We start from the raw sequence: 27,081 nt of genomic DNA, 5'->3' as shown, positions 1-27,081 counted from the left end.
CCCCAGTGCATGGCTACACAGTGCTGGTGCTTCAAGGAATTGCGTTGTTTGGGTTTTTGCACGTGTGTTTTCCCCCTTTCCTTCTTCAATGCTGATCAAAGCCGGGCCGGCTAAGACAGCAGCAAAAGTTCATGTCTCTCATGCTGAGGTCTCCTTCAAAGTTCACTGGGACTGCTTAAGCCGTGACAAAAGAAGCTTGAAGTTTTGACATTTCGAAAATCATTTGCCAGAACAAAACAGGATAAAACAGCTCAGAAGAGAGATATATAACAAGGGAAAAGAACAAAGAGCCCAAAAGGCAGCCAAAAGGGGCTGGTTTTTCCTTTCTCTCTGTGTGTTTTTTTCGAGGGAAGAGATCAAATATATATATATATGTTCTTGAAGAATTTCTGTTTCTTCCTCCCTCCACTCCTTCTTTCTTCTTTGCTCCATTTGTTGTATCTTGGACAACAAAACTCCTTGTCATCTAAAATTAGTATTTGGTGTTAGAACCCTGCAGGAGGTCGTACGACAGGTTGCTAATAATGCATCCATCCCTACACTATCTCACAATTATAATCCTGTTACAGATTCCCATTACTTTCTTGGAGACCACGGGAAGGATTATCCCCCATAGGCACAAAGGATGATTTCATTTCTTTGGAGATTTTCTTTTTCTTGTAAATCTTGAAAGAATATTTCCCAAAGAGACAACTCCTCCCCTATCAGCTCTTCCTGTTGATCAGCTCTTGCTCTCCCATCCTTGCACTATGTGATAAAGAACTCTGCTTCTTAATTTGCTTTCAGGATATTGAACAAAGAGTCAAGCAAACATGCAGTTCCCAATACACGCATACAGTGAGCCAAGGAGCAATACAGGGCTTGGGGCAGGACTGCACCCACAGACTGACACAGAGCCCAGCTTTCCAGCTCTTTGCTCAGCACAAAGCCTGAGAATTTTGGACTAATTTCAGTTCTTCCAAGTCACATCTATAGTCCTTCCTCCCCAATCGAAACTAAGGATAGTATCGCTGTGTGTTCAAATCCACCCTAGACGTTCCCTTCTGTTTATCTAACGCCTAAACAGAAAGTTTAGTAAGCCTTTAAAACCACAAAAGCCTCTACGTACGACTTTCTTGTCTATTTATTTATCTCTCAGCCAAACTGAAAGCAGCTCCCATCAGGCAGGGCTCGGCTCCAGGAGGTATTTTTGAGCTCCATACACACCGTGGGCTGCCCAGCCCATGGCCACGCATTATAAATGCCATCAATTGGCACAGTGCTCAACTTGGTACAGCAGAAACAAATTAGCGCTATAAACCTGTATGCAATTACAGCACAGAAGCATCTTTCCTGTGGGAAGAGCGGGGTTACATTTTAATTGTTAAATTGTTACTTGCTTGATAATTCTGACAGATTCTTTCTTTGAGTTTTCTTGGAAATCAGTCCAGATTTCACCAGGGCTGAACTTCTGTCAAAGAACGCCTGTATTTCCTTTCATACAGCAAGTGATCACTCAGATGCCTTTTCTCAAACCCAAAAGGAACCCAAACGCCCACGTGCAAATGTGCTGCAACTTCGCTTCTGCGAGACTCAGGCTGGAGCTTACAACTCCAACAGCTAAGGAAACAACCTTCCCTCTCTATGGTGTTATCAAGACATCATAACCATCCAGTACCAGCACGTTTGTGTCCTTAGCAGGCATCTGGGCAAGCAACAGCTGACACAGATCAGATATCTAAACACAGCTTCTCCTCATTGCTCCCTATCTCCCCACTCCCACGCTCCAGCCAGAGGCTCTTCTTCAGCGACTCTCAAGATACTGGATGAGAGTTCAGGGAAATCCTGCCTAAATCTGATCACTCCTCCACGTATCTGATGGATGAGTTATGATAAGCTTTAAGAAACACCAAGTGTGTGTGAATGCAAGAGATTTTTTTCAGCCAGCACAAAGACCAAACATCCCCCCAGGCTGCAGAACATGCAGCCAAGACACAGGACATGCAAAGTCTACATGCCATAGGGCCACAGTGAGCTACCAGCTGCTCATCATGAGATTAATACGCAACACCAATGTCATCGCTTGGGAGAATCAGAACACGACTCAGCATGTTCCTGGCTATGCAGCCTCAGTAAATCCTATCTGCATTGCTGCATTGCTGCTGCTGCAGGTATCCCATATTTTCTGTACAAAAGCAAGGATGACCTAAGTCAGGTTGCCAAGCATGACCTCAGTCAGCTCCCCAGACTCAGCCCACTACCACATTGGTGAGACTGGGCAGGGTCTCATCCTGCAAATACAGATGCCAAGATTTGCATCTCTCCTTTCTATGGAAGAGTATATGCTTGATGGTCAAAGTCATTACATCCTACTGTACCTTTCCCTTGCTGTTCCTCCCAGATTAGAGGGTAAATGGCATTGGTGCAAGCTCAGCAGACACTGGGAGATGCCACCCTCCAGTGATGGACACACTCTGCCTCTCGCAGGGTATCATAATTCCCAGCAGGTCCCCACTGACGCCAGTCAAACACCAGCACCAACCCCCACTAATCAGCTCCTATATACCCTGCTGAGGACTGGGGAGGAGGCATTTGCCTTCCCCTGCATACAGAGCTGCCCCAGCACAGGGACGAGCCGAGCTCAGGATCACAGCCTGACAGAGGCACGATAAAAACATGATGTACTCCAGCCTACAGAATCTTATTAGTTCCTCATGCAAAGAGTGTTCACGCCGTAAAACCGTCTTGGAATCCCTTTGATCCGCGCTGATACAGTTTATAAATTGATGTTAATATTTAGAGTTCATGTCTGGTAACGCTGCAGCCATTTGCTCACATTTTCTTGCCAGCCAAGCAGGCGCGGGAGAGAGAGCAAGCTGTAAGGCAGGAGATGACCCGGTGATTAAGAGCTGATGAAATTAAATGCAGTCTGCAGAGCTGCCCCAGCACAGCCACCTCACCAAAAGATGTTACGTCTGGGGCAGGCAGAGTGAGGCTGAGGCTGACAGGGGACACTGCTGCTCCTGCCCAAGCACTGACCCACATCTCTGTACAGCATCTCTACAGATGAAAGGCTCCAGGCTGAGCAAATGGTCTGATTTCAAGGCAGCCCATTCCCCACATTGATTTTAGGGGGCTGGTGAGGCTGGGACCAGCTGGGGAGCACTGCAGCCTGATTGCTCCCAGGGAAGGCTAAGGGATGGACTCCTTTGAGATTGGAGCCTTTCCTCCATCCTCCTGGTGCAAAGTGGGGATGCTTCATTTGTAAATCAATGAGCATCTCCAGCTTTTCCTCACTGCAAAGCAGAGCCCAGCACTGGGCAATTCCCCACCGCCTGCATCTCTCATACTGCTCATTTCTATGCGAGCGCATGCGCAGCACGTGCTGAGCCCACACGAGCCAGCACCAGAGGAACCAACCTAATGCCTGGTCACCTCTGAGGGCTGCACAAGATTGAGCAGGAGATGTCAAAAGCAAACAATTTAAAGCAACAAATTTAATTAAAACCAAAATGAGAAGTTGTTGCAAGTCCAACAATTGCAGAGCTCTGGAGATCTTTGGGGAAAATTAGCAGAAGCTGCTAATAGCAACATCCAATTCCAGTGGCGTCTTGAAGGAAACAGTTGTGGAGGGGAAGAAATAAATAATCTTCAGACAAAACAATTACTGATCAGGTGCGTGACAATCTCACAGTGTCATCATTCAGGCAGGCAGAGCTTGGAACAAAAACAAAGCCACATGCACAGCTCCCTCCACCTTACCAGCTCCTTGGACCCACTGTGGGGCTGGGTTGGGTTTTCACAGTCACAAGTGGCAGTGCCCCTTTCTGCTGCCCACCTGGCTTCACCAGCCCCATATGGGTTGCACACGGGGGTGCTCGGTTTGTGTTCCCCTTGTCTTGCAGGAGCTGGAGGAGGACATAGCCACATTTAACCCCAGACTGGAGCTGCAGCAACAGAAGCACTGTGAGAAGAGCTGGCTGCATCACAGCTGCACAGGCAATGCCTCTGCTCTGACCTCCATAAACCACTCTGACCTGAGCTGCATGACATCCCAGAGGCATCACCATATTTTCTCTGGCACACATCTCCAATGAGGAAGGGAGAAGGCTGTAAATGCCCGGAGATGTCTTTGAAGCGACAGAAGGCTGCTTTATGTCCTTTACTTTATTTCCACTTATAACATGAAGCCCTACAAGCCCCTGGCTAAATGCAGCTCTTCCTTCCTTCCGTACGCAGCGGTGGACCTCACTTACCTCTCCCACTAAAGTATCCAGATACAAACATCCACCCACACCATATATAACCCCTTTGCAGGCCGTAAAAACGGGAAGCTTTAATTGATACTATATTTCAAACTGTTGTTCAGCAAGGACATACTCCAGGCTAAGTCCTCTAGGGTATCTTTCTCCATCCCTGCTTTCCCTGCAATCAGCTCCCTCTGCTCTCCCTTTCCGTTTTTTGAATGATTGCTTACAAGAAAAAAGTCCCCCTGAATGCACAGAGCTGAGTGGCTATCATATTCATAAGGGGGTTTATTGCTCGGATGGAGGGGGCTCCCTTTTCTTCTTCCCCATTCTGATGCTGCTAAACGTTCCTCTAAATAATGCTTTGCATTTCCGAATCCTCATAAAAGCCACCGTGAGCCTTGCCATCAATTCAGGCCTGCTCTGAAATGGGCACAGTGCCTGCTGCTGGGTGCAAACAGAGGCTGCCCGAGCTGCTGCCATAGGGGGACATGATCCCACAGCCTAGAGCAAGAGAAGGAGGATGCTGCAGGAGGGAGCAGAAGATGGGACACTGGGCAGCATGACCTAGTGACTGGCATCCCTGTCCATAGAAAGGGTTTGGAGCTCAATGATCTTTAAGGTCTCCTCCAACATAAGCCATTCTATGATTCCGTGGATGCTGCAGAAAGGAGCAGATGATGTTCAAGTCATTTTAGGAGGAGAAAGAAGTGTCCCTGTCCTTGCTGGTTTAATGAAACATCTTGCAGCATGGAAGGCAAGGACAAAGCCAGCACCTTCCTCAGCCCCACGCAGCAGCGTGTTGTAAGAGGGGACTGATGGGCACAGATGTGTTTCTGGGAGGCCCCCCAGTCTCCCCCTGCCAGCCATGGCAGCACAGAGCATGGCAGCTTGTGCCAGGTCCTCGTGTAGTTGGCTGGCCTGGAAAATGAAGACAGAGCAGCTGTACAAACCAGGCAATAATTGTTAAGAGAGGAGAGGAGAAGGGGGGGAGAACCCATCAAATGAACAAAAGGAGGAAAATGAACCAAGAGAGAGAAATAAGGGCAATAGAGACAGGCTGGTTATTAATACTGCTGGTGGTAATCTGTTCTCCTAGCCTTTTCTGCCAGTTGGCTCCTGGTCCCAGTCCTTCCCCCCTCCTCTTTCCATTAGCGACTCCAACAGGCTCGGGAGCTCCTTTTCCCATTGCTGCTGCTGGTTGCAGGAAGAGCTTCTTTCTTTGGGGGTTGCAGACGTGCTGGGGCCACCTCCCTCCCTCCTCTCTCTTGGCTTTGGATCCTGGCGCGCCAGAGCTGGCTCATGTCTATTTCAAGTTTCCTTCAAAGCTGAGTCTTCATCTGTTAGTTGCAGGATAGCTTTCAGCCTGTCTTTCTTTGGCCTTTCCTGCAGAGGTGCTGGTAGCCTCCTTCTCTGCTGTGAGATTTTCCCTGGCTGCTGGCATCTACTGAAATACTGTCATCCAATGGGAATTAGTGGGCACCCTTCTGTCGTGCAGGAACATCTCCAGAGAATGCGGTGCCCCTCCTGCTCGCTGAGCCTGCCTCACCATCATGCAAATACAAAGGAGAAGAGCTTAAGGATCCAGGCTGCTTAAGAGCATGGCAGAATGATGAGCTGCTACATGCAGCAGGATTCAGGCTGATCCAAACTCCCAGCCTCGTTGGGGCCGTGCTCCTTCTAGCTCCACATCGTGATGCCCACGTGCCCAGACCCAACGTTTGGCAACCAGGAGGTATCGAGCTGCATCCCATCTCTACAAACACAGCCAGCAACGTTTTCCTGGGTGCCATTACAATCTCCAAACTGAGCTCAGTGATGCCTTTAAACATTTCACAGCACTTTGCTGCCAGTTTGGTGCTGCCTTGGGATTTGTTGTTATTCAAATAAAAGGGACAACTGGAAGAGCTTTTCCCTTCCCAGGCGAAGGACTCTGCCTTGTAAAGGACTCTGACACTGCATAAAACGATGGGATTTTAGTAAAACTGATGGCCGCTGCAAAACTCCTTCACTGCTCCTCCGTGCAGAATTTGACTGTTTCTCATAAAAAATATTTCTCAAGTTTTTCGCAGTTTGTAATTATATTTTACAGTTTCATTACAAAGCTCGTTTTAATTCTTCTCCAAACCGTCCTCACCATTCCTCCTGCCACTTCCTCTTTAGAAAAGTCATTAAGTCGGAACCGGAGATCATCCCATTTCCCCCCAGTTTTGAGGATATTAATCTATTTTATTGGTATTTCACTGCTGTTTCCATTCGAGTGTTCTCCATATTTGCATAATTTGCACTGCCACTCCCTCCGTGGTGACAAGCACGGGCTCAGCTTTTCATTTCAATTCTAAGCAGCCGCATTACGTTTTATTTCAGTTTTCGAGCCCACATTGCCTTCCCTGGGCCTGCAGTGCCATCCTAAAAGCATCCTTAAAGGCACAGACACACACACGTGGTGAGGCTCAGGCTGAGCAGAGCTCTGTATTACACTGCAGTGACTTCCTACATACAAATACCAACCCCAGGAAGAAACCACCCTTAGTAAGGATGAAACCCGTTTAAAAAAGACTGTGGAACTCCTTTATGTCATGGGATGTTGCTTTAAGCCCTGCTCCTTCCACCACCACTGCACCTCTTCAAGTGGTGTCAACTCCCATCCCCAACATATTCATTCCCTGCCCTCCATCCTGACCCCACTTTGGGGCTGGGTGCTGCAGGGTGAAGCTGTACCCACCCGCCCTCAGCACGCCCCGAGCAGCATGGAGAGTACAGGAGCTGAGCAATTGGAACCGACTGAATAATGGCTTTCGTTGACTGGAAGAAAATGAAATTTGCCCTCGTCTTACTGCAAACTTGCACTTGACGCTCGCTGCACATTATAAAGAAAAGGTCAGCGAAACACAACAAATGCAAGGAGCCCAGTCGGAGAAAGCAATAAATAGTGACAGCAGCCCTTGTCTAATTTTTCAAAGCATCTCTGCCTTGGCTCAACCACTAGTAATTCCACTCCGTGCTGCTGCAAGGGGCTGAGATGAGCAGCTCAATTGCTGCAGGACAGGAACTTGTCTGTGCTGCTCCCAGGGCTCATCAGCGAGTCCAGGGGAAAACAGGAACACCCACCAGATATGTACAGTGATAACAACAATTAAGGTGCAATGCAGAAGAGGCAAGTTCAGCTCCATGGTGCGGTCCTCTTGCTGAGTGCATACTTAAGGAGGCATTAGGAGGGGTTAAGGAGTTTGATGCCCGTGGGCTCTCACCATCAGCAATGAAGTGCTCGGGGACGTGAAGCGTCACCTTGACGGTCAGCGGACAGGAGAGCTGTGAGCCGCACACCATGGCCAGGATGCAGGAGCTGACAGCAATCAGGGTCAGGGCTGTCTTGTTGACGGGGCTTTTCATTGAACCTGGAAGGCAGAGAGAGAGATGGGAGCCACAGAAGGGACTGCCTCATGCCTTAGCCCCAAAGCTCCCCAGATTGCTTTCCCTTCCCCACTGGCAGAGCTCCTGGAGCCTTCCAACCCTATCCTTCCCATCACATTCTGCTTGTGGTCCTGCAGGACCCTCCAGACAAGCCTCAGGTAGTTTTCATCAGCCTGGGTTTATGTGGCAAATTTTATCAAGTCACAAAAACACCCAACCCAAACCCAAGGGCAGCCAGCACCATCACAACATTTCCTCTCATGTAGCATCCATGCCTGCAGATCTTACCTAGCATTGATGAGCATTAATTACTTATACAAACACGTATAAACATTCAGTCATCACACATGGACTGTGATGAACAACAAAGTAATCTACAGAGCCAGCCACTTTTTACAGGCAGCAGATAATACAAAAGAAGTTTTATTTCGTCAGTCACAGAAGCTTATATCTTCAGAAAAGCAGCTCACCGAAGGGTTTGCTACAAGTGCCAACTTAATATTTCCCAGCACAAAGAGGAGCCTCTGAATCCAGCGCCTGGACCCGGCTGTCCAAAGAGATGCTCTTGCTTTGAGCAGACCAGGAGCACATGAACCACACTTTGCTGATGGAGGGGAGCAGGAGAAATGTTCTCCAGCCAACACTACCCACCCACAGGGACAGCCCCAGCATCCTGGCTCCAGGGAGGCATCAATCCGAGATCTGCTCCCTGCCCTTCTGGCCTCATTGCTGCTCAGGATTCAGGCAAGGACGCATCTTTATCGTTGGAATCCGATCCAGCTCCCCCTCCTTGCTCCCTGCGCTCGCTCTTTCATCAGCAAAGTGAGATTTAAAAAGCATCTGCTTGAAAATTGAACAGGAAATGCATCCAGCGAGTTAGCACTCGTGTGTTTCACCCTATAATTTGATCAAATCCACTTAGAGACGCTGGTGCCAGAGCAAGGAACTGGAGGAGCCCAGGGCACAGCCTGTGTTTTCCAGGCAAGCAGTGTGCCCTACCAAAGCCTCCCCACTCCTGGCATTTGCAGGACAGGAGGAGTGGCTGATCTGCTGGAAAACACCTCATATCCCTGTGACCAACAGGAGTAGCAAAAATGATTATTTACAAAGCATCTCTCACTCTCTTTACGCATGCAGCATCTAAACAGCTTTCCCACTATTTCACAGCTTTATCACCCATCTCCTGCGCCCTTCACCTCCCAACACCCTGTTCTTCCTTCCCAATCTTTATTTGTATCATCAGCATAAATCAGTGCCTCCAACCTCATCCCCTCCCAGGACATCCCGTGCCTGCCACAAACCCAGCTCCAGGTTGGAGTTATGATACTCATGCAAAAGATACCAAAAAAAATTGAAAATAAAGGGAAAAAAGGCTGCTATCGAGATAATTGGACACAGTCAAGTACACAATAGAACAGAGAACACCGGATTTTACCATTATAAATCACCTTTCAATCCAGGGTCTTAAAGTGCTTTGCAAATCACAAATCCCTTATGAGTTAGGGGAGTATTATCCCCTTCTCACAAAGAGCCTGAACCACAGGTATATGAGGCAGCCTTTAGCACCCTGCTGCAGAGTGGAGCTGGATTAGGGCCCCGGAGCTTCCATATCCACCCCAACCCCCATCCCCATGGCTGCTTCTCTCCCTGTGACTAAGAAGAAAGGGGCACAGGAGCCTGAGCCAACCAAAAGCCCTTTCCATCTCCATGAGCATGAGCTTGGCTGCCCAAGGGGAAGGCTGCTGCTACAGTTCTCCTCCAGCTGCCTTCCCAGCTCCTCTGCCCCCCGCCTTGTTTCCATCACACTGCTAATTACTGACCCCTAGAACTGCCTGCAGTTGGCTTTCACCAACTGAACCAAGACTGCGGGACTTCTGCTCGAGCAGCAATGTGCTTTCCAGCTCAGCTCTTTATTGCTCACAGACAGTTTGCTGCCAGCTTCAAGGCATGCTGATGGAAAAGCAGCTCCTTCAGCAGAGGGAAACTCCTGCTTTCCATCCCACCACTGATTCTCCAGCATAAGTACTCCTGCACCGTGCTCAAACACCCATCTGGAGGTAACCAGCTGAGCGGCAGCCCTCTAGCAACACAAATGTATTCTTAACAACCCATTGCTAACCAAACAAACCTCAACAGGTTCAGCAGGGCTGTGCGCTCCGGCTGGAGATGTGAAACAAAATGAATAATTCCTCCCTTGTCCTGGGGGTGGGATCCAACGCGGCTCAGCGCTGCAGGAGAAGCTGCGCTCGGGTACCTCCCTCCTCCCACTGTGATCTCTGGGCTTCCAGGAAAGTGTTTAAATTGCAGATTTGCAAACGTACTTCCACTGAACAGGCTGGTATCAGCCGTGAGCTACAGGAGAAGGTGTGGAAGGGAATGCACAACCTCCCCAGGTGGAGGATGGGACTCGGGAGACCCTGAAACCCGCAGTGCACATGACTGCTGCACTTTGTCTGGGCACAGCTGAACCCAAGCTTGCTCCCCAGATTCCCAGCAAATCCTTGCTATCCTGAGATGCTCCCTCCTTATTTTTAATTAATCAGCTTTCTGCCGTGCCTTGGGTGATTCCAGCAGAGCTCAGCCTTGGATGTAGCCTAACTTGTAGGGGGAGAAAGCAATGAGGGCAGCTCCAGGAGCCCAACAACCAGCAGTGCCTGCACCAGAGGGGGATGCCCCAGGAGGGTGGGCAGGAGGAATCACATCCTATCACATGAGGAGAATTGACTTGCCATACTGTGCAAAGGAGAAGTAGGAAAGAAAAGGGAGCTGTGCTGGTGCTTGCAATGCACCCCATCCCCTGAACACTGCACACCTCCTGCACGATGAAGATAAATTCAAAGCCACCGGTGTAAAGCACTCTGCAAGCAGCCCCTCCAAACACACTGTGCCTCCTACAAAACATCATTTGCTCATGCAGTTAATTACTCACTGCTTTGTACACTGTCCCTTGCTCATCTAAAGAACAAGGTGGGGGGAAGGTACAGCGAAACTCCAGGCTTGTTACTGTCTGACAGTGGAAGCACTGCTTAAATCCAAGAAAGGTAAAAAAAAAGAAAGGTAAGCTCAGACCACGTATGGATTTACAAGCAACACAAACACCCCGTGCTCTCGGTAATACGATGTTTCTAAATCAGGCTCATAAATACATACTTGGGAGATTAGTCTATAAAAAAAAATAAACCTTAATTACCCCACCTTTATCAGCACACAGCCCAGAGTGTTCGCCACATGTGGGTGTGAAACGCCAAGTGCTTCGCAATCTTCTCCGCCCCCCCATGATAACAGCATAATACAGCACACTCTGAGGCTACTCGGATATTAAAATGCATTTCTGCCACCTGAGAAAGACAAGGATAGGGGAAGCACAGCAAGTGCTGCGACTGCTTAGTAACACACAGCACTGCTGCCAGCACGGGTATGCCAAGCTACGTGCCAGGAGCCACTACATCCCACTGCCCACTGTGCCTCAGTGTCTGCTGCATACTGAGTGCCCACTGCACCCCAGTGACCTCTGCACCTTAGTGCCCTCTGCATCCTGAGTGCCCACTGCATCCTGAGTGCCCACTGCATCCCAGCACCCACCACATCCCCGAGCCCATCCTGGCACTACCAGTAGCAGCCCAGCTGCAGGCAGCCCGAGCACAGGGCTCCATGTAAGGCGTGCCCATGCTGCGCGCTGCTTTTTGCACGTCAGACGAGTTCAGCACTCCTAATGATGCTTCTTTATGTTCCAGCAGAGGCTCATTAATACACTACAACAGCGTTTCCAGGACAGCCTCACACACAGAAACATCTCAAGGTGTTTTACAAGCGGGAGATCATGTTAAATCAAATCAAATACCAATCAAGATTAGCGGCAGTGCTGGCAGGCTGCTGTCAGCATACAGAGCCCCACACTCCATTCCCATCTCCCTGCCCCACACCTCTGCCCCATACCGGGTCCCTCGGGATGCACCTCTTCCCCCAGCCCCCCCTGCAGGGACCACTCTGCCCCAGTGCCTGCATCCAGCAGGGGATGCACATCACTGCATTACGGTTCCCAACCAGTGTCAGCAGCAGATGGGGGAGATCAGACGCATCTGAATTTAGAGAGAATTTCATCTTGCAAAGAACACGCTGAATCAGATTAATGCTATTAACACTTATGAATTACCCACTGGCAATCAGCCAAGCATAGGGGGCTGCAAGAAAAGCAAACCAGGGTTTTAGGGACAGGGAAGGAAATGAGGGGAGGTTGAGGCTGGGTGGATGGGGACTGTGAAGTCCTGGGCCCATGGCTGAGCCTGCACCCCAGCTCCTGCTCACCCCAGCAGTGCTGCAGCTGCTGATGTGCTTCTGGAGTGTTATTGCCCCTGTGCTGAATAAAAGTGTTTGTTTCGTATTCATGCATTTGCTTTGTGTTTATGCCATTTCCAGCAGTGCTCCCGCTTCAGTCTAAAATGCAGAGCCTGCAGCTTGCAGTGAGACGTCAAGAGCACATTTTGGTGTGGAGAAAGAGGAGGAAGGGGGAAGAAAAGGGCAAAAGGGAGCCTTGCAGGCTGGCATGGAATGGGACAGCAGAAGAGAAAGAAAGAGAAAGGAGAGAGGCAGCCCAGACTGAGGGTTTGTGGGGTCCCAGAGGGGCCAGGCTCCCCATGTAGGGGAGAATTCCTGCAGCCCCATTTGTTCTCCAGTGCTGCCACTTCTCTCGCATTTCTCAGATCATGGACAATTAAAGGCAATGAAGTCAGCTTTGCTTTCATGTTCTCAGTGCAGAATCAGTTGAGATAAAATCACATTAAAGAAGCAGTTACATGCAGAACGCCAGAGATTGTCTGCACTGGAATTTTCTTTCATGCAAATCAATGGAAACATTTCGCTCGGAATTAAGGTCTCGTTTTTGTGCTTTGTTTTCAACTCCAGTCCCAGTTCTACACTATTTGAGCACAAACGCAAATCTGAGCGGGAAGCTTCACTGCAAGGAGGAGGGCAAGCAATGCTCAATCCAGCACTATGAAAACGTATTTCCTACAGGAAAAAGGGAAAAATAAAGTAATTACGATCTACTCAATAGCTCATGCCATGTCACAGCCCTGGGAGGATTGCTGCCAGCAAGCTGAGATGGGATCACAGTGCACATGGGGTGATGCTCAGCCAAGCTGGGCTGCTCCAACGCAAACCACCCCAAACAACCACTTTTCTTTCTATTTCCAAAGGAGACGCACAACAGGAATCCCTGCTCTGCGGGAGCTCCCAATGGGTCGGGCCATGGCCGTGTCTCTGTTTCCTTTCCCACTCTGCCCTCCAGCACACTCGTTGCTCCAAGAAGGGATAAATCTCAGCATGGGCAGAGTGAGAAGCAGCTCACCATGTGCCATCCCCCTCCACCCCACTGGACTACCTGGGGAGCAGAGCCTTGTTACCATGCGGAGGGCGACAGCGCAGCGATTAGTGAAATTTGTTACCCGCGTGCTTGGAACAAAATTAAATTAAAAGCCCTGCTTTGCTGTCAAGATAAGGGCCGAGCTGGGGGAGATAATTTTTCACTCTCAAAACACTCAATTACCGGCGGAGGCTGCATCAGATACCATCAAAAATAAATAAATAAATGAGGAGGCTCGTGCTGCCTCCGGGAGCGGCTGTAACTGTGTTATCTGCGGCGCAGTCTGCGGAAGTTAAAGCGCCTGTGGTTGCTGTGCACTGCGACCGCTCTAATTGCCGGCCCCTCGCTTTGCAGCTGCTTCCTGCAGTGGGTCTTCTCCCCTGAGCTGCTCCAGCACGGCTTCTGGATGCCACCGAGCAGGGAAGAATGAGGGGCTGGGGGTTTATCTGCTGATGGGAGGCATGTGAGCTCTCTCCGCAAAATAAGCCATCATGCAAAAAGCACCGCGCTCATTAGCTTGCTGGAAAAGTGGCATCCACAGCACAGCTCCCGTAGCTGAGGAGGAGGGGAAGTCACAGCAGCCTGCAGCTGTGTCCAGTGTGGAGTTGAGCATGGGGCAGGAGGCATCAAGTAGGGCTGTGAGCAGGGCAGGATCACTATGTGGGGCTGTGCGTGGGGTGGGGGATGCACACTGGTGTTCCAGAGGTAAGGACCTGCACCACTGTAATGGCACGGAGCAGGGATGCAGCACATGGAGACCAACAGTATGGTGACATGGTGACACGGTGACACGCTGCCCCACCACCACGGCTCAGCCCCACTGGGGCCGGCACACACCGAGAGCACTACTCAAATTTCATTCTGCATTTCATTTAGTTCCCCATGAAATAATAAGTGTCTGCCGCCTCTGGAGACAGGAGAGGATCAAAGAGAAGCTTCCTCGTATGTAACAGACTCCGAATACCTAATATTCGCTTATAAAAGGCCTTGTTTTAAACACCAAATACAGAGGCAGATCAAAGCTCGGCTTCTCATTTCTCTAACAGCCCTCAGAAGACTTTGCCAGCCAGCAAGGCACACACATGCGTGCGCACACGCGTCTGACACCAATCCAAGGTGCATAATTGGGCTCTGCTAATTTGTGCTAATTTTCCACAGCGCCGTGTGCTATGGAAACAGTTGGATGCCTTGTTCAGGGAGACCTCACCCAAGGGCAACCCACACCACAATACACAATACATCCTGCAATGCCTGCATCCCACATCCCTTCATCCTTTAATCCCTAAATCCCACATCCCTGCAGCACCAAGGAGCTCTCCAGGGACATCGAAGTAGCATCCAGCTGACAGCAATGCATAGGAATTCATTGGGATCTTTCCTCTTGCACCAGGCTGCAGCTCAAGGCAAAGTGACCCAGGGGGCTCGTCCCCTTGGGATCTGTGCAGCTCAGTGCTGGATGTTTTTTGCAGTGGGGATGGAGCAGGAGCTGTGCACCATGCAGGAAGGATTTGTGCACCAGGCTCCATTTCTCCGCTTTGCTTTTTGCTACTAATCTTTTCCTCTCAAACCCAGCAGCAGGATCTGGCTGAACACAGCCCATGCCACTCTGGAGAAGGGAGGAACTGAACATGCATCGAGGTCTGATACCTCTCATGATGGGCATCTAAGGACGTGGGATAGCATCTCTGCAAGTAGGTGGGCTCTCTTGGAGACTTCAGTGCTGCTGTATGATGGCCTCAGATGGAGCCCTTCATGCACTGCAGCTGCTGAACCCGCTGCAACTCTCTGTGCTGGGATGGAGCTGGGGTCCCTCCAGTCAGCCTCAGCACTGCTCCTCTATGCATTCCCATACTGAAAAGCAAATGTCAGTGGCTGCTGCTGTGGAGATACCAAGCAGGCCGACAGCTCACACAGCAGCACACTTGCCCTCCTTCAGCATTTACCTATGGGAACGTCCCGCTCATTTACCTTGTCAAGCACACCCCTGGGCCCCATGAAACCCGCAGCTTTTCTTCTGCAGCAGACAAATTAAGCCTACGACCATTTAACCGCTTGCTTTGGGGCGGCACAAACTCAGAGCCAACCTGCACAGCACGGAGCAGAAACTTCCCATCACGCCGTCTGGGATCAATGACAGCATTGGTAATTGAGCTCAAATCTGCAAAATTAAGGAGAGGAGTCACAAGGAATTTCTCTCCTCGGACCCAATAACTATTTGCAGCATCATCAGTGACACACAACCATCGCAGAATCGATAGGGGAACATCGCCATATGAATGAACCATATCTGACCATGCGTCCTCTATTAGAATTATGATCTTGTCCAATTATGGATCTTTCTGAACTTGTAATTATGAGTTCGGTGCTGTGACTTCCCACTAAGCTACTGCTTTCCTTCCACAAGGGAGAGAGAAGTCAATGAAAGTATAATGGAAAATTCCTTTCAAGGACGAAGTGACGGCAAAATTTAGCTAGACAGGAAGGAAAATACAATGGGGACTTTACGCTAGACAATTCCCTTGTTTAGCCATTACCAAACACAAACAAAGCTGCTTTCTGCAACATCACTCAATCCCTAACACAGATCTAACAGCCAGCTCTGCCTCCTGAATTCCCTTCTAACTCAGCCATCAAAGTCGCTCAGGTGAACAAGGCTGTATTCAAAGGAAAATAAAGCATTCTTCCTGTTTATCTGTTCCCTTCTCCTTGCTGTAAAGGAAGCATAAACAAACAACCCAAACAAACACACCTCAGATGTCTCTGCAATAGCTACAGGGGGTTTCAAGAGACTGATGGAGCACTCGGCCCAATGGGGATGGTGCAGAGGCAGCAGGAAAGCCAGCCTTTATTTGCTTTCCCTTCAAACACATCTTTCCCCCTCGCTCGCACACAATGATCCCCTTCCCAACAAAACAAGAGAGAAAACCCAACTTCAGCAACTTTCCCAAAGTACCTGTGGGCTCACACACAGCCCAGCACTGCACTGTAACTCACGGAACAAAGGACTATGGAACTTTTCCCCCTTGTGCCATTGAATTGCAGCACTATTTCTGCTGTCACCGTGTGCCACACAAGCCATTTCTTCCTTATTTTCAAGAACAGGCACCAAGAAACCATTTTACTCTTAATCCAGCTGCATTAGCACTGCAGTGTAACTCAGCCTTCATTTCTCTCCTGGCCTTTCTTCCAAAGCTCCTTTTAAACCCAGTGGGAATTTCCCATGGCTCTAAAACACACAGGAAAAGATGGAATTCCCACCTTTCAGCAGGAACACACACAATACATCCACGTGTGCATACATTTATTCCAGCATGCAATCAATGAGCTGATTGATCACAGGTGCTGAGGTAATTTCACATTCAAATCAACACGTTGCAAGCATTTATCCCAGTGCCTCATCACTGAAACAAAAGGAGGTGTGTGCTGTGCTGGGCACTCTGGTGTGCTGCTCTCTGCTCCAACATGGAAAGCAGAGGGAGCAGATCCACAACACAGTTCTGAAATTGCTTCCCAGTGGAGCTTTGTGGAGGAAGCATCCCCAGCCATTCCCCATGGGGAAATGGGGCTTGGAAGCAACCATCTGGCCAGCTATAGTAGATAACTGACACCAGAAACTAACAAGCTATGAACTTCAACAATATCACTGGGTAATGCTATCAGCAGCTCCTGCACCACACAGCATCACAGAAACACTGCATCACAGGATGCTCTCCCTATATGAACTACTGTTGCCCTTACCTGCAATCATGCATTACCCAAGGGTGCAGCCAAGGTGTTCAGCCCCTTTTATCTCTTCTACCCATGTGCAGCACAAGTGGCTGCTTCTTTCTTACCTTTGCTTCGCCTCCTGCTCCGGTACTGCTCGGTGTAAAAGGTGAGCTGGGTTTCATCATCTGCCTCTGAGCCAGAGTTCCCTTTGGCGCGACCAAAGCCGATGCCACCTGAAGTGACAGAGAAGAAAAGATCAGAGAAGCACACAATGATTGTGTCAGAAGGGACCTCAAAACACCCCCAGCCCCAACCAGTGGGATTATTGCCTCCCACCAGCTCAGGCTGCCCAGGGCTCCATCCATGGCCTTGGGTACCTCCGGGGATGGGGCACCCACAGCTCTGGGCAGCAGTGCCAGGGCCTCACTGCCTTCATTGGAGACTTGAAGCCTCCAGATGTGGCCAGGCACTTTGGCCACTCATGATTCTGCCAATACCTAATTGCAGCACGAGCAAACGCTCACGATGTTCTTGCTGCAATGAGACAATTGCAATGGATATAACAAGGAAAACCTCCACACCCAGGAGCTGCTCCTCCCAGAGACACCCACGCAGTGCAGCACAGTGAATCTCAGGGGCTCAATGCACAGGAATAGCAGCAGAAATAAAAGAGCAGATCCTGCACTCAGGAGCATTCAGGAGCACTGAGTGCAGGGTTGGCTCCCAAGCACCCAGTTCCACCTGCTTCCCACACACAGTGGGGATATGGGAGTCACAGACACCTCTGTGTGTCACCTCCTTGTGACACAGAGGGACAGACAGATGAGAAGCAGCTCTGGCAGGAGGCCTGAAATCCTAACAAAGTTTCAAGCAAAGAGGCCCCTGGAGGTTGACAGTGGGGCCTTTAAACCGCCATTAAAATATTTTACTGTTTTTAAAAAATCCTTTATTCTAAGGCAGCAGCACAGATTCTTGGCAGGGGAACAGAAAATGAAAGTGCTGCCTCCTGCCCTGGGAATTCTCCATCACTGGGATGAGAGGTGGGTGGAAAAGCCTTCAGACCCAGAGCTCTGTGGGATGGAGCAGGGGATGTGCTGTACCCAGAGCATCCCCAGCTGCAGCTCCCAGGTCTGGAGCCAGGCAGTGCCCAGGATAAGAGGCACTGAGAAGAAATGGGAATGAAGGGCTCTGAGGTGATTCACGCTGCTTTAAACGCTGCCTGGTGTTTGCTGCTTTACTACCAGGTGTGATTTAGGGCCCTTAAGTGTGACCATTAATTACCTGGTGTTACCGAGATATTTCTATTAGGGTCCTAGAAAGCAGCAGGAGGGCATTAATGCAGCACAGAGCTGACAAGAGAACTGAGGCTGGTCGCAGTGAGGCTGGGACCCCACTCACAGCTGTGCCTCCAGACCCCCAAGCCTGGGATCTGAGGGTCCCCTCCATCCCACCACACAAGCTGCAAACCGCAGGGCTGGCAACTAGCAGCAGTGTTGGCAGGGCAGCAGGGATGGCTGGAGCAGTGCTGCCTTACTGCATAAAAGCCACAGAGCAAAACCCCATATTTTTCTGCAGGGCAGAGGACCAGGTTCAGCTTGGCCCAGCCCCGTGCCAGCCCAAATCCCGGCCACCAGCTGCCCCGTGTTTGCTTGCTGCCCGCGTTGCCGTGATGGATGGTGCTGACATGTTACATTACTCAGGCTGGATGTCTTCGGAGAACTGGTGACAGCAATATTGCATTTTCTGATTACCCAGAACCGTGCGGGATGCCAAAGTACAGGAGGTGGGGACCCAGTGCAGTTCCCCAGCCCGTGGTGGAAATGTCTGCTCCAATTTATCAGGGCAAGGATGCTTTTATCCCCCCAGCTGCTGCGGGCACCAGGATTCATCTTGGTGATGGTTTTCAGGGTATAGGGATGGAGGAGACCCTGATCACCACCCCAATCCCAAAGCAGAATGAAGGGCTGGGTGGAGGTAACGTGGCACAGACACAACCCCCCTGCAGCAGTACTGCAGCAGCAGAGCTGTGCTGGCACAGCGCAACGCCAGCTCTACAGGAGTGCTGCAGCACTGCACTGAAACTTTTAGCAAATGGGAGCTGACAACACAATTACTTTGCAAAACACATGCAAAAATAATAAGAAACCCACAAAACCTACAAGACTTTGATAGCAAACAACTCCCAAACTCCAGTGCTGATGTACCCCAGCACCCACGGATGAAGCCAGCCCCAAAGGACGGCAGAAAGGTGCTCACATTGCCCAGCAGCACTTGCCAGACATCTCAATAAGGTGCTCCCGGTGCTAATCCTGTTTGCAGATTGACAAACTCATTAATCCCCTCAAACAGCTGCAGCTCAGACCCACGCTGGGCAGCATGTGCTGATGCGGGCTTTCAGTCCGATGTTCATTTAGATGGGAGCAAGGCAGGGATCCAAGGCAAACACGTCCCACGATCACATAATTAAAGATCCTATCATTAACAGGTGCGTGCATTGCAGCCCAGCTGGGGTTGTGTAAGCCCTGTGATTTGGGGATTTGAGGTGGCCAAGGACATGTGCACAGGTCCTAGGGCTCCAGATGGTCCCACAAAGCCCACCTGGCAGCTCAGAGAGGTGGCAATGTCCCCACAGCCCCTCTGTTGTGACTGCACACGAAGCTGTTGGGTGGGTAAGGGAGACAGATGATCTGGAATTTTCCTTTTAGGACTGCTGTCAGGAGTTGCCAAGACCCCAAACCTCACAGCACGGCAACACTTGCTCGGCTGAGATGGGACCACTGCATTCTGCTTCCATCAGGAGCACCCGGCAGGAGCAGGATGTGATGCTGTGACCTGGTTGAGGTAAATGCCCTGAGTGAGCCACAAAACATGGGATGAGTTTAGAAGGGAGGAGAGCAGCAATGGGACAGTCTGGCCAAGCTGCTGTTCTGGGGTCTGTAACTTTTGGTCGATTATGGCACAGTGGTGACTTCTAAAATGCATTAAGACACAACCTTCACCTACACTAAATCAAGCCTCAGGTTGAACAGTCCATTAATCACACATTTACTTTAAAAGAGCAAAGCACCTACGGAACTCAGCCACCAACCTCACTCCACTGCTGCATCTGGGTACTTCTTACAAACACAAAGATGACTTTTACCAACACACCACCGGCAGACAGGGTGCTTTTAAGCTCCTGCCCCAGGAGAGGGCACCAGACCCCTCTCAGAGCGTACCCACCTCCCCAGGGCCACCTCCAGCCCTCTGCTCTGAGCACCCAGCCTGGCTGCTGCTCCTGGGGTAGCCCTGGGGACAGCCTGGCCCTGGGGGGCACAGGGACAAGCAGCACGGCAATGGGCATGCAGCACAGTGTGCTCCCATCCTGGTATGTAGAGGGCTCCTGTTGTATCCCCAGCAATGTGAAGCCCACCATCACCTGCACCCACACCATCCTCTCTCCCTGTATTATTTATAAAGCTTAAACACATTCCACTCAATAAAAGCATCTGGGGAGAAAGTTGGTACGAGAAAGGCATTACACTCAAAAAAGTTATGTGGTACTGTAAATGGAGAAGGTTGGTGCTTTTCTTTTTTTTATATATATAAAAGCACATCTTCTCGGCAAAATATGACCTTTCCCAGAGCTGTTAGAAACACTTAGCGCAGAGTCAGATTTAATGACAAGCAATAGGCAGCAGTTTAAATGCACTTAGTGTGGGGACACGTAGCAAGGAAGAGCTTAGCCGAGATTTGTTTCTGTAGGGCTGAGCTTTGGGGCTGTTTGTTTTCTGCTGTGGTTTGGTTCAGTCCTCCCTTCTTGCCGTGATGCACTCAGGGCCCTTTTGGAGCCTTTCTGCAAGGGAGAAAATCCTTTGGCTGCGAGCAGTTCTTGCAGAGGGAGCCCTCCAGCTGTAGGACTCTGATGAGGTTAAGCATTAATTAAATCGAACTGCAAGAAAATAATTACACACACGCATCCGTCAGGCCAACTTGTCACTACCCAGTAACAAAGTTGGATGCAAACTCCATCAGCAGAACTGTCATGTGGCTGTTAGAGGGAAATAAATGCATCCCAAACGGACAATTTCATTTAGAGGGAGGAAGAAAAAAAAAAAAGAACCCAAAACGGATTGCAAAGGATTAATGAGGCGAAGGGTTTGTGTTTGCAATTGGATGTAAAATGCAAACATCGTAAGTTGTGATATCATCATTTAACCTTAATGCTCGGGAGCGCTCCAACCACTCACGGCCTCAGGGACAATTAAATGTGGGCTGTAAAACCCACACTCCCAGCCCAGAGCAGTGACCAGACACCGCCCTCAGGGCAGAGAGGAATAGAAACAGGAGCAAAAAGGAGAGGATGGGGCCGTGGGGAGCTCTTTGCTGGAGCTGCCTTGGTTTGCATAACATAGGTCTCACTCAAATGTGCTCCTGGGAGCCTTCTAAAGGATGTCCAAAAGACATCCTCCTGACTTGGGGCTTTGGGGACCTTCTAGGCCACCTCCTGCCCTGGAGACCATTTGGAGGACATCCAGAAGACGTCCTCCCACACCCTGAGGCACAAGTGGACATGGAGCAGAGGGCTTGTATGGAGGAGCATCGGCTCAGTGAGGGGAGATGGAAGAGACCCCCCATGGATGGGTGCTGCAGCACCACACTGGCAGCTGCCTTGTGGCTGTGCTCCTGTAGCAGACATCACAGCTCCTCCTGAGTTCAGCTGAAAGGATGAATCCAGCTGTTCTATTAGTGACCAAAATGCCTACAATGTGGTTTAAAGCGAAAGAAAAATCAAATCTACAGCAACAAAGAATTTGGAGCAGGAAATCAGGGATATTTTAGCAGGCAGTCACTGTGGACCCCAAAGCTTCCCCCCTCGGCCACACTAAAACCCAGCTACACGGATTTGAATAACGACTAGAAAACATACCAAATAATTTAAACCAGTTAAAGAGTCAGAACATTTTCTTCACACTGAGTGAATAATTTATGGACAGAGCTATAAAGAAAAAAAAAAGAAAAAAAAAAAAGGCCCTCTCCAGGCCTGTATCGCAGCAAAATGCATCCAGAATAAAAGATCACATTTCAGACTCATAAATAAATGAAAAACAAACCCAATAGTAAACAGAAAGCACAGTATTTCCTGCCCAGCTTCCCACAGAGTGCTGGGCAGACACATCTGCTCACCCCCCCCCCCCATAAAAGAAGAGATCCATCTCCATGTGAGGCTCACTGCTCTGCCATGCCCTCACCCATGGCCAACCCCACAGCCATGGCCAACCCCACAGCCATGGCCATCCCCACAGCCATGGCCAACCCTACAGTCATGGCCAACCCCACAGCCATGGCCAACCCCACAGCCATGGCCAACCCCACAGCCATGGCCAACCCTACAGTCATGGCCAACCCTACAGCCATGACCACATCCAAACACCATCCTACCTCGGGGTCGGCTCCGGCGTTTGCGTCTCCCTACAGAAGTGCTGCGCAGGGCTGGTTGGAGCTGCCCGATCTCGATGGGAGTGTTGGTGCGGAAACTCTCCTTGAACTTCTGCATCAGGGACTCCACCGTCTCCTGAGTCACCTCGGGAGCTGCAATGCCAGCAAAGGGAGAGCAGTTAGAAGGGTTTGGAGGAGAGGTGTGAGGAGAAGCTGAAGTGCCTGGGTTTGTTTGGACAGGGGAACAGGAGACTGCAGCAAGCAACCATGGCATCCAATAGCTCATCATGGCATCCTGCAGCCCCTCATGGCATCCTGTATCTCCTCACAGGGGAACAGAGGGGCATAGCTGATCTTTGCTCTCTTATGACAGCAACAGAGCTTGAGGAGACAGCATGGAGTTGCATCAGGGGAGGGTCAGGTGAGGGTTGGTTCTGCCCCACCACACAGTAATGCCAAAAAGAATAACTCCAAACAGAGCTGCCCTATGAAACCTGCTGTCCACCCACACAGCAGGCAGAAACAATGAATATGTTTGCAAATGGCAAAGATGAAATTTGGGATCAAAAGGTCTGCCCTCCAGAAGGCCACAGAGGTCACCCAGGTTTAACAAATAGCTTGGCCTCTGTCAGCAGCTTGAATAAACTCATTAGTGGAGCATGACCTCTGCCTCCATCAGGAGAGTCCTGGAGCCTCAGATCAGCTCCCAGAGCTCCCCCTGCCCACAGCACATCTGTGCCCATTTGCGGCCATAGATATTCCCTGTTCAGTTTGAAATCCTACATGAGCTTAAATAAGGGGACAGAGAAACCAGCAAGGAGGGAGAGCCCCAACCATGCAGTGGCAGCACAAAGTGCCAGCACTCCTCCTCCCCAAGTGCTGAGGATGCAGCTTTGCTCACCAGCCAACTGCCCTCTCATTGAGCACAGCTTCCCAGTCCACCTTCCCTCCTGCCTTGGTTTCCAAGGTAAAGGAGATGAATTCATCAGGACAATTGGGATGAATTCATTGAGCTCACATTTTCATCGCCATGTGGGGCGTTTCTGAAGCCAAGCAGAGGTGGTGGTGAGATCCACCCCGGCTTTGGCACAGCTCCACCACCATCTCCATCTCACCCCATCCTAAAACGCCATGACAGCACAAAGTCACCCCCCCCACTATGCTCACACAGAGGAAGCACGAGGCTCCCAACCTCCTCCAAATCAGCTTCCAGCCCCGTCAGTGATTTAAGGACACAGCTGAAGGTCACCGTACCTTTGTGAAGCACATTACGCCTTCCCATTGCACACCTCCTTCCTGTCCACCCCCATACGCTATTTTGAAAGCCATTTGCTCTCCTTATGGCTCCCCTATCCGTTTGCACATCTCCCACAAAACAATTGGTTGGAATGCTCCATGCAGAGCAATGCACAGAGCAGCTCCAGAGCAGCACAGCTGAGCGCACCGTGATGCTGCGATCGCAACATTTCCCAGCAGCACATCAAACTCAATTAGGGATTAAACAGAAACATTTGGACGTAATTAGAAATCGAGGTCGAGGTCTTTTTGCATCCTCATTCATCCTGACTTCTGCATGCATTTCTGCTGGTCCTGTGGCCGTGTGTGCAAAGCAGACTCATCCCAGAGCAAACCCCACTCCAAAAGCAGCTCCTCCCCTCTCACCAGCGTCTCCACTATTCCCAATACAGCCCTCTTTTGCCATGCACAGAGCAGGGTGCTCTCCCTCAATGCTGTCTCTGAAATCCCAATGCACCTTTATGGCCATCACACGCTGTGTATTTATGTGTCAGATTCCTACAACACTTTAATATTGTCATAATTACTCTGTGCAAACCAACTCAAAGCTCTGGGCAGCCCGGTCAGGTGGTTGGCAACCCTTCACATAGCAGGGGGTTGAAACTAGATGATCATTGTGGTCCTTTTCATCCCAGGCCATTCTATGATTCCATCATTCTATGAACTCTCTGAGTTTCCATACACTTACTTGAATGGTTGGGGGTCGACCTTTTGGAGACTTCTATTCCACAAAGCATTTTAAAATATCAGCCTTCCTATTCTTTTTGGGATAGGCATCAATTTCACAACACTGGAAGTTCTTTGAATGGTGGAAACCCTGCTTTCTCACCAGCTTTACATAACAGGTGTTTGTTGTTTTCCGAAGCATGAAATAAGCAGCAGTGTTTGTTCTGAAACTGGGATGTGGACTGATTTTCAACAGTGCCACCCTCAAGGTACTGAGCTCCAGGAAGCAGAGAGCTTTACAAGCATAAAATTGGGTAATTATGCCATAGCCTGTGTGATGAAGGTGGGAGATTTGTACAACCGTTCTACCCTGATTGGGAAGAAAACACAGCCAGATAGCACAGAGTTTTATTTCAGGGGACCGAGCAGCTCCTGTGATGCACCCATCTCCTCTTCTCTAATATACATTAACATACACTAATAGATCATTATATCCACTAATAAATCTCTAGCTATAAAAATAGATTTTTTATACGTAAGAAAAAAATAAAACCACAAAACCCTAATTGTAATTGCAAATTGGAGGGGGAAGGAGGCAGAAGAAGAGATAAAACTTCCTCCGAGATGTCTCCTTTGAAGGAAACCGAACAAATGTACTTTCCTCCTTCATATATTCATGAGCTGATGCTTCCCTACCCCACTCCCTGCCACCCTCAGCTCCGGGCTCTGAGCCAGCACTGTCCTTATCTGGTACGAGGCAGGAAGGAGTCCTGATATGATCACAAGTTTTCAGTAGTTCAGCAAATCTGGAGAAAAGTCTCCGTCGGTCGTTAATGCAGCCTGGGGAGGGGGGATGTGTGGGGATGGGAGCAGAGCTGCCCATCATGGTCCCACAGTGGGCACAAGGCAGCACCCCACAGACCTTTGGGTTTGGAACCTGCTTTACCTGCTGGAAAGCTGTGACTCCTACACATGTCTGGAGGTTCAACTCAATGCTCCTTTTCCTTTGGAAAAGCCAAAACTGGAGGAGCCTGTGATGTATAGGGGAAAGGCAGACTTTAAAAACAACCTGATGGTAAGAAAAAACACATTCCCTCCCCAGCACCCAATGCCCTGACCCTCCTCATCCTCTCTCCAGTCACGGCGCTCAATCACTTGCCAGCTAATTGCCTCCACTCATGTGTGCAAACTAACCGTTTACTGGGAAATGCCACGGAATGTTAATTTCATTTGGAATCGGGTAATTGCAAAGAGCTCCCTGTTTTTTTATTATTATTATATGAAATGAATAAGCGTGGTATTAATAGCATCACTCCCAGCTCCGACCACAACCAGCAGCCCCATCGACAGAGGCTGCGAGTTATTTGTCACCCCTTGCTTTCCCTGCATTTCTTCCTTCTGCCTTTCCCTTCCCCTCGTCACGCTCCTGACTTCCCATTTTGGTAATTAAGATAATGCAGTATAATTATAAACACATTGTGAAAGATCAAAGCTCGTGTGCCACGGTCCAACAGCCCCAGCTCCGTCTTCTATAGAACCACCGTCTCAGCCTACCCCTGACCTCCCCAAAGGCTGCTTTTCCATAGGAAATCCTCAGCTCTTCCTATGGGGCAAAGGCTTTTTGAGCACAGCCCTCCCCTGCCACTAACACAGCGTACATCCCCTTAGCCCATTTCTCCTCCTGATGGAACCACAGCAAAGAAAAGCCCTTGGTAAAAAGGATGCTGCCCTTCCAACCCTGCTCCAGCTCTCTCTGCCCCAGCACTGAGAAGATCCAGGCCACCAGGTGCTCTCCTTCCCAGCCTAATAAAACCCTTCACTTCCCTATTTTATGAGACACCATAACTTCTTAGCTTATGCAGCGAGCAGAGAGAGGAACAGGAAGATGGGCAGACCCTCAGCAGCAGCTAATACTCTTCAAGTTATAAAATAATTGAAAAGTTAAATAAAAACACTCTGGAGGAAGCTTCCCCATTTGGTGCTAATGGATACACGAAGCAGCCCAGGTTAATGTTGCATGGCAGGAGGGAGAGCTGACAGTGCTGAGCACACTGAACTCCAGCAGCCCTCCTTCCTCCCTCCAGCTCCCTAAATTAATGCAAAACCAAGAGCAAGATGAAGCTCATCCCCAGCTGCCCAAGGAAGCCACTAGCTCAGATCCAGGGCAGGAGGAAGGGGAACATTGGGGATCTCAGGCCATGGGTAGCAGGCGTGGGTCCACTCCAAACTGAGCTGAGCTTTTCTACGCCAACACCATGTTACAGATGGAAGAACAGCGCTGGGGACAGATCCCAACTCCCAGCAATGCAGACACAGCACACCATGGGGCAGACCCAGCACAGAAAGCCCCAGAGGGGAGGATGTTCAGGTCTCAAAGACAACAAAAAGCCACCACATTACTTTTTATGTTTTGCACCAGGCAAGGCAAAAAACAATCTTCTTGAAACTTATCCTGGTCAACAACTGGCCTACAACCCAGCTACACCTTTAATAATGCAGCATGTTATCAAACATTCATAGTTATGCATAAAGTGATGAACCACGCAAGCCTGGCATTTATAGAAATATAGTTCTTGATGGCTTGTTTTCCTTGGACAGCCAGAACTTCACAGCTCATCTTCTGCACGCTGGTGATTTTGCCTGGATGAAAAGCACTTTGGACACCTGGGGAATTCAGGGCTCCTGCACACAAAGCTGTCACAACATCTCCAGCAGCACTGAGGGGCTGAGACAGCCCCATAAAACCAACATAAAACCAACATAAACCTCAAGCTGAAGAGCTGGGGGACCACAAGCCAGCAGAGGGGATCCCCAAGGGCCCTTCCCTTTGCACTTGGTGGCTGTGGGTATGGGATGTCACAACGGTGTGATACAGATGTCACGAAGCCACCGTCCCTCTGGGATGCTCAGCAAAGTGTTGGAATATTAAAACACCCCTTTTCCTCTTCCGTTCCCCACAGTGCCATCAAGAAGCTGATTTTCCATCTGCTT

The 27,081-nt window shown here is 49.8% G+C and overlaps 1 protein-coding gene across 2 annotated transcripts in view; it reads right to left on the bottom strand.

Annotated features, from left to right (window-relative positions):
* The window catches only part of ASTN2 (astrotactin 2), a 231,119-nt gene that overhangs the window by 150,872 nt on the left and 53,166 nt on the right, over positions 1–27,081 (bottom strand). For both annotated transcript variants that reach the window (XM_015878748.3, XM_015878749.3), the window contains exons 4-6: positions 22,132–22,281; positions 16,836–16,943; positions 7,478–7,624 (exon numbers count right to left, since the gene is read on the bottom strand). In XM_015878748.3, the coding sequence (XP_015734234.2) occupies positions 7,478–7,624; positions 16,836–16,943; positions 22,132–22,281 (405 nt within the window). The remainder of the gene's footprint in view (positions 1–7,477; positions 7,625–16,835; positions 16,944–22,131; positions 22,282–27,081) is intronic.

This window comes from Coturnix japonica, chromosome 21 (assembly GCF_054131305.1).
Source record: "Coturnix japonica strain WE chromosome 21, WE-NBRP24, whole genome shotgun sequence".
In the NCBI taxonomy this organism is placed as follows: Eukaryota; Metazoa; Chordata; class Aves; order Galliformes; family Phasianidae; genus Coturnix; species Coturnix japonica.
Note: the sequence above shows the minus strand (reverse complement) of the source record. Positions and strands in the feature narration are given on the sequence as shown.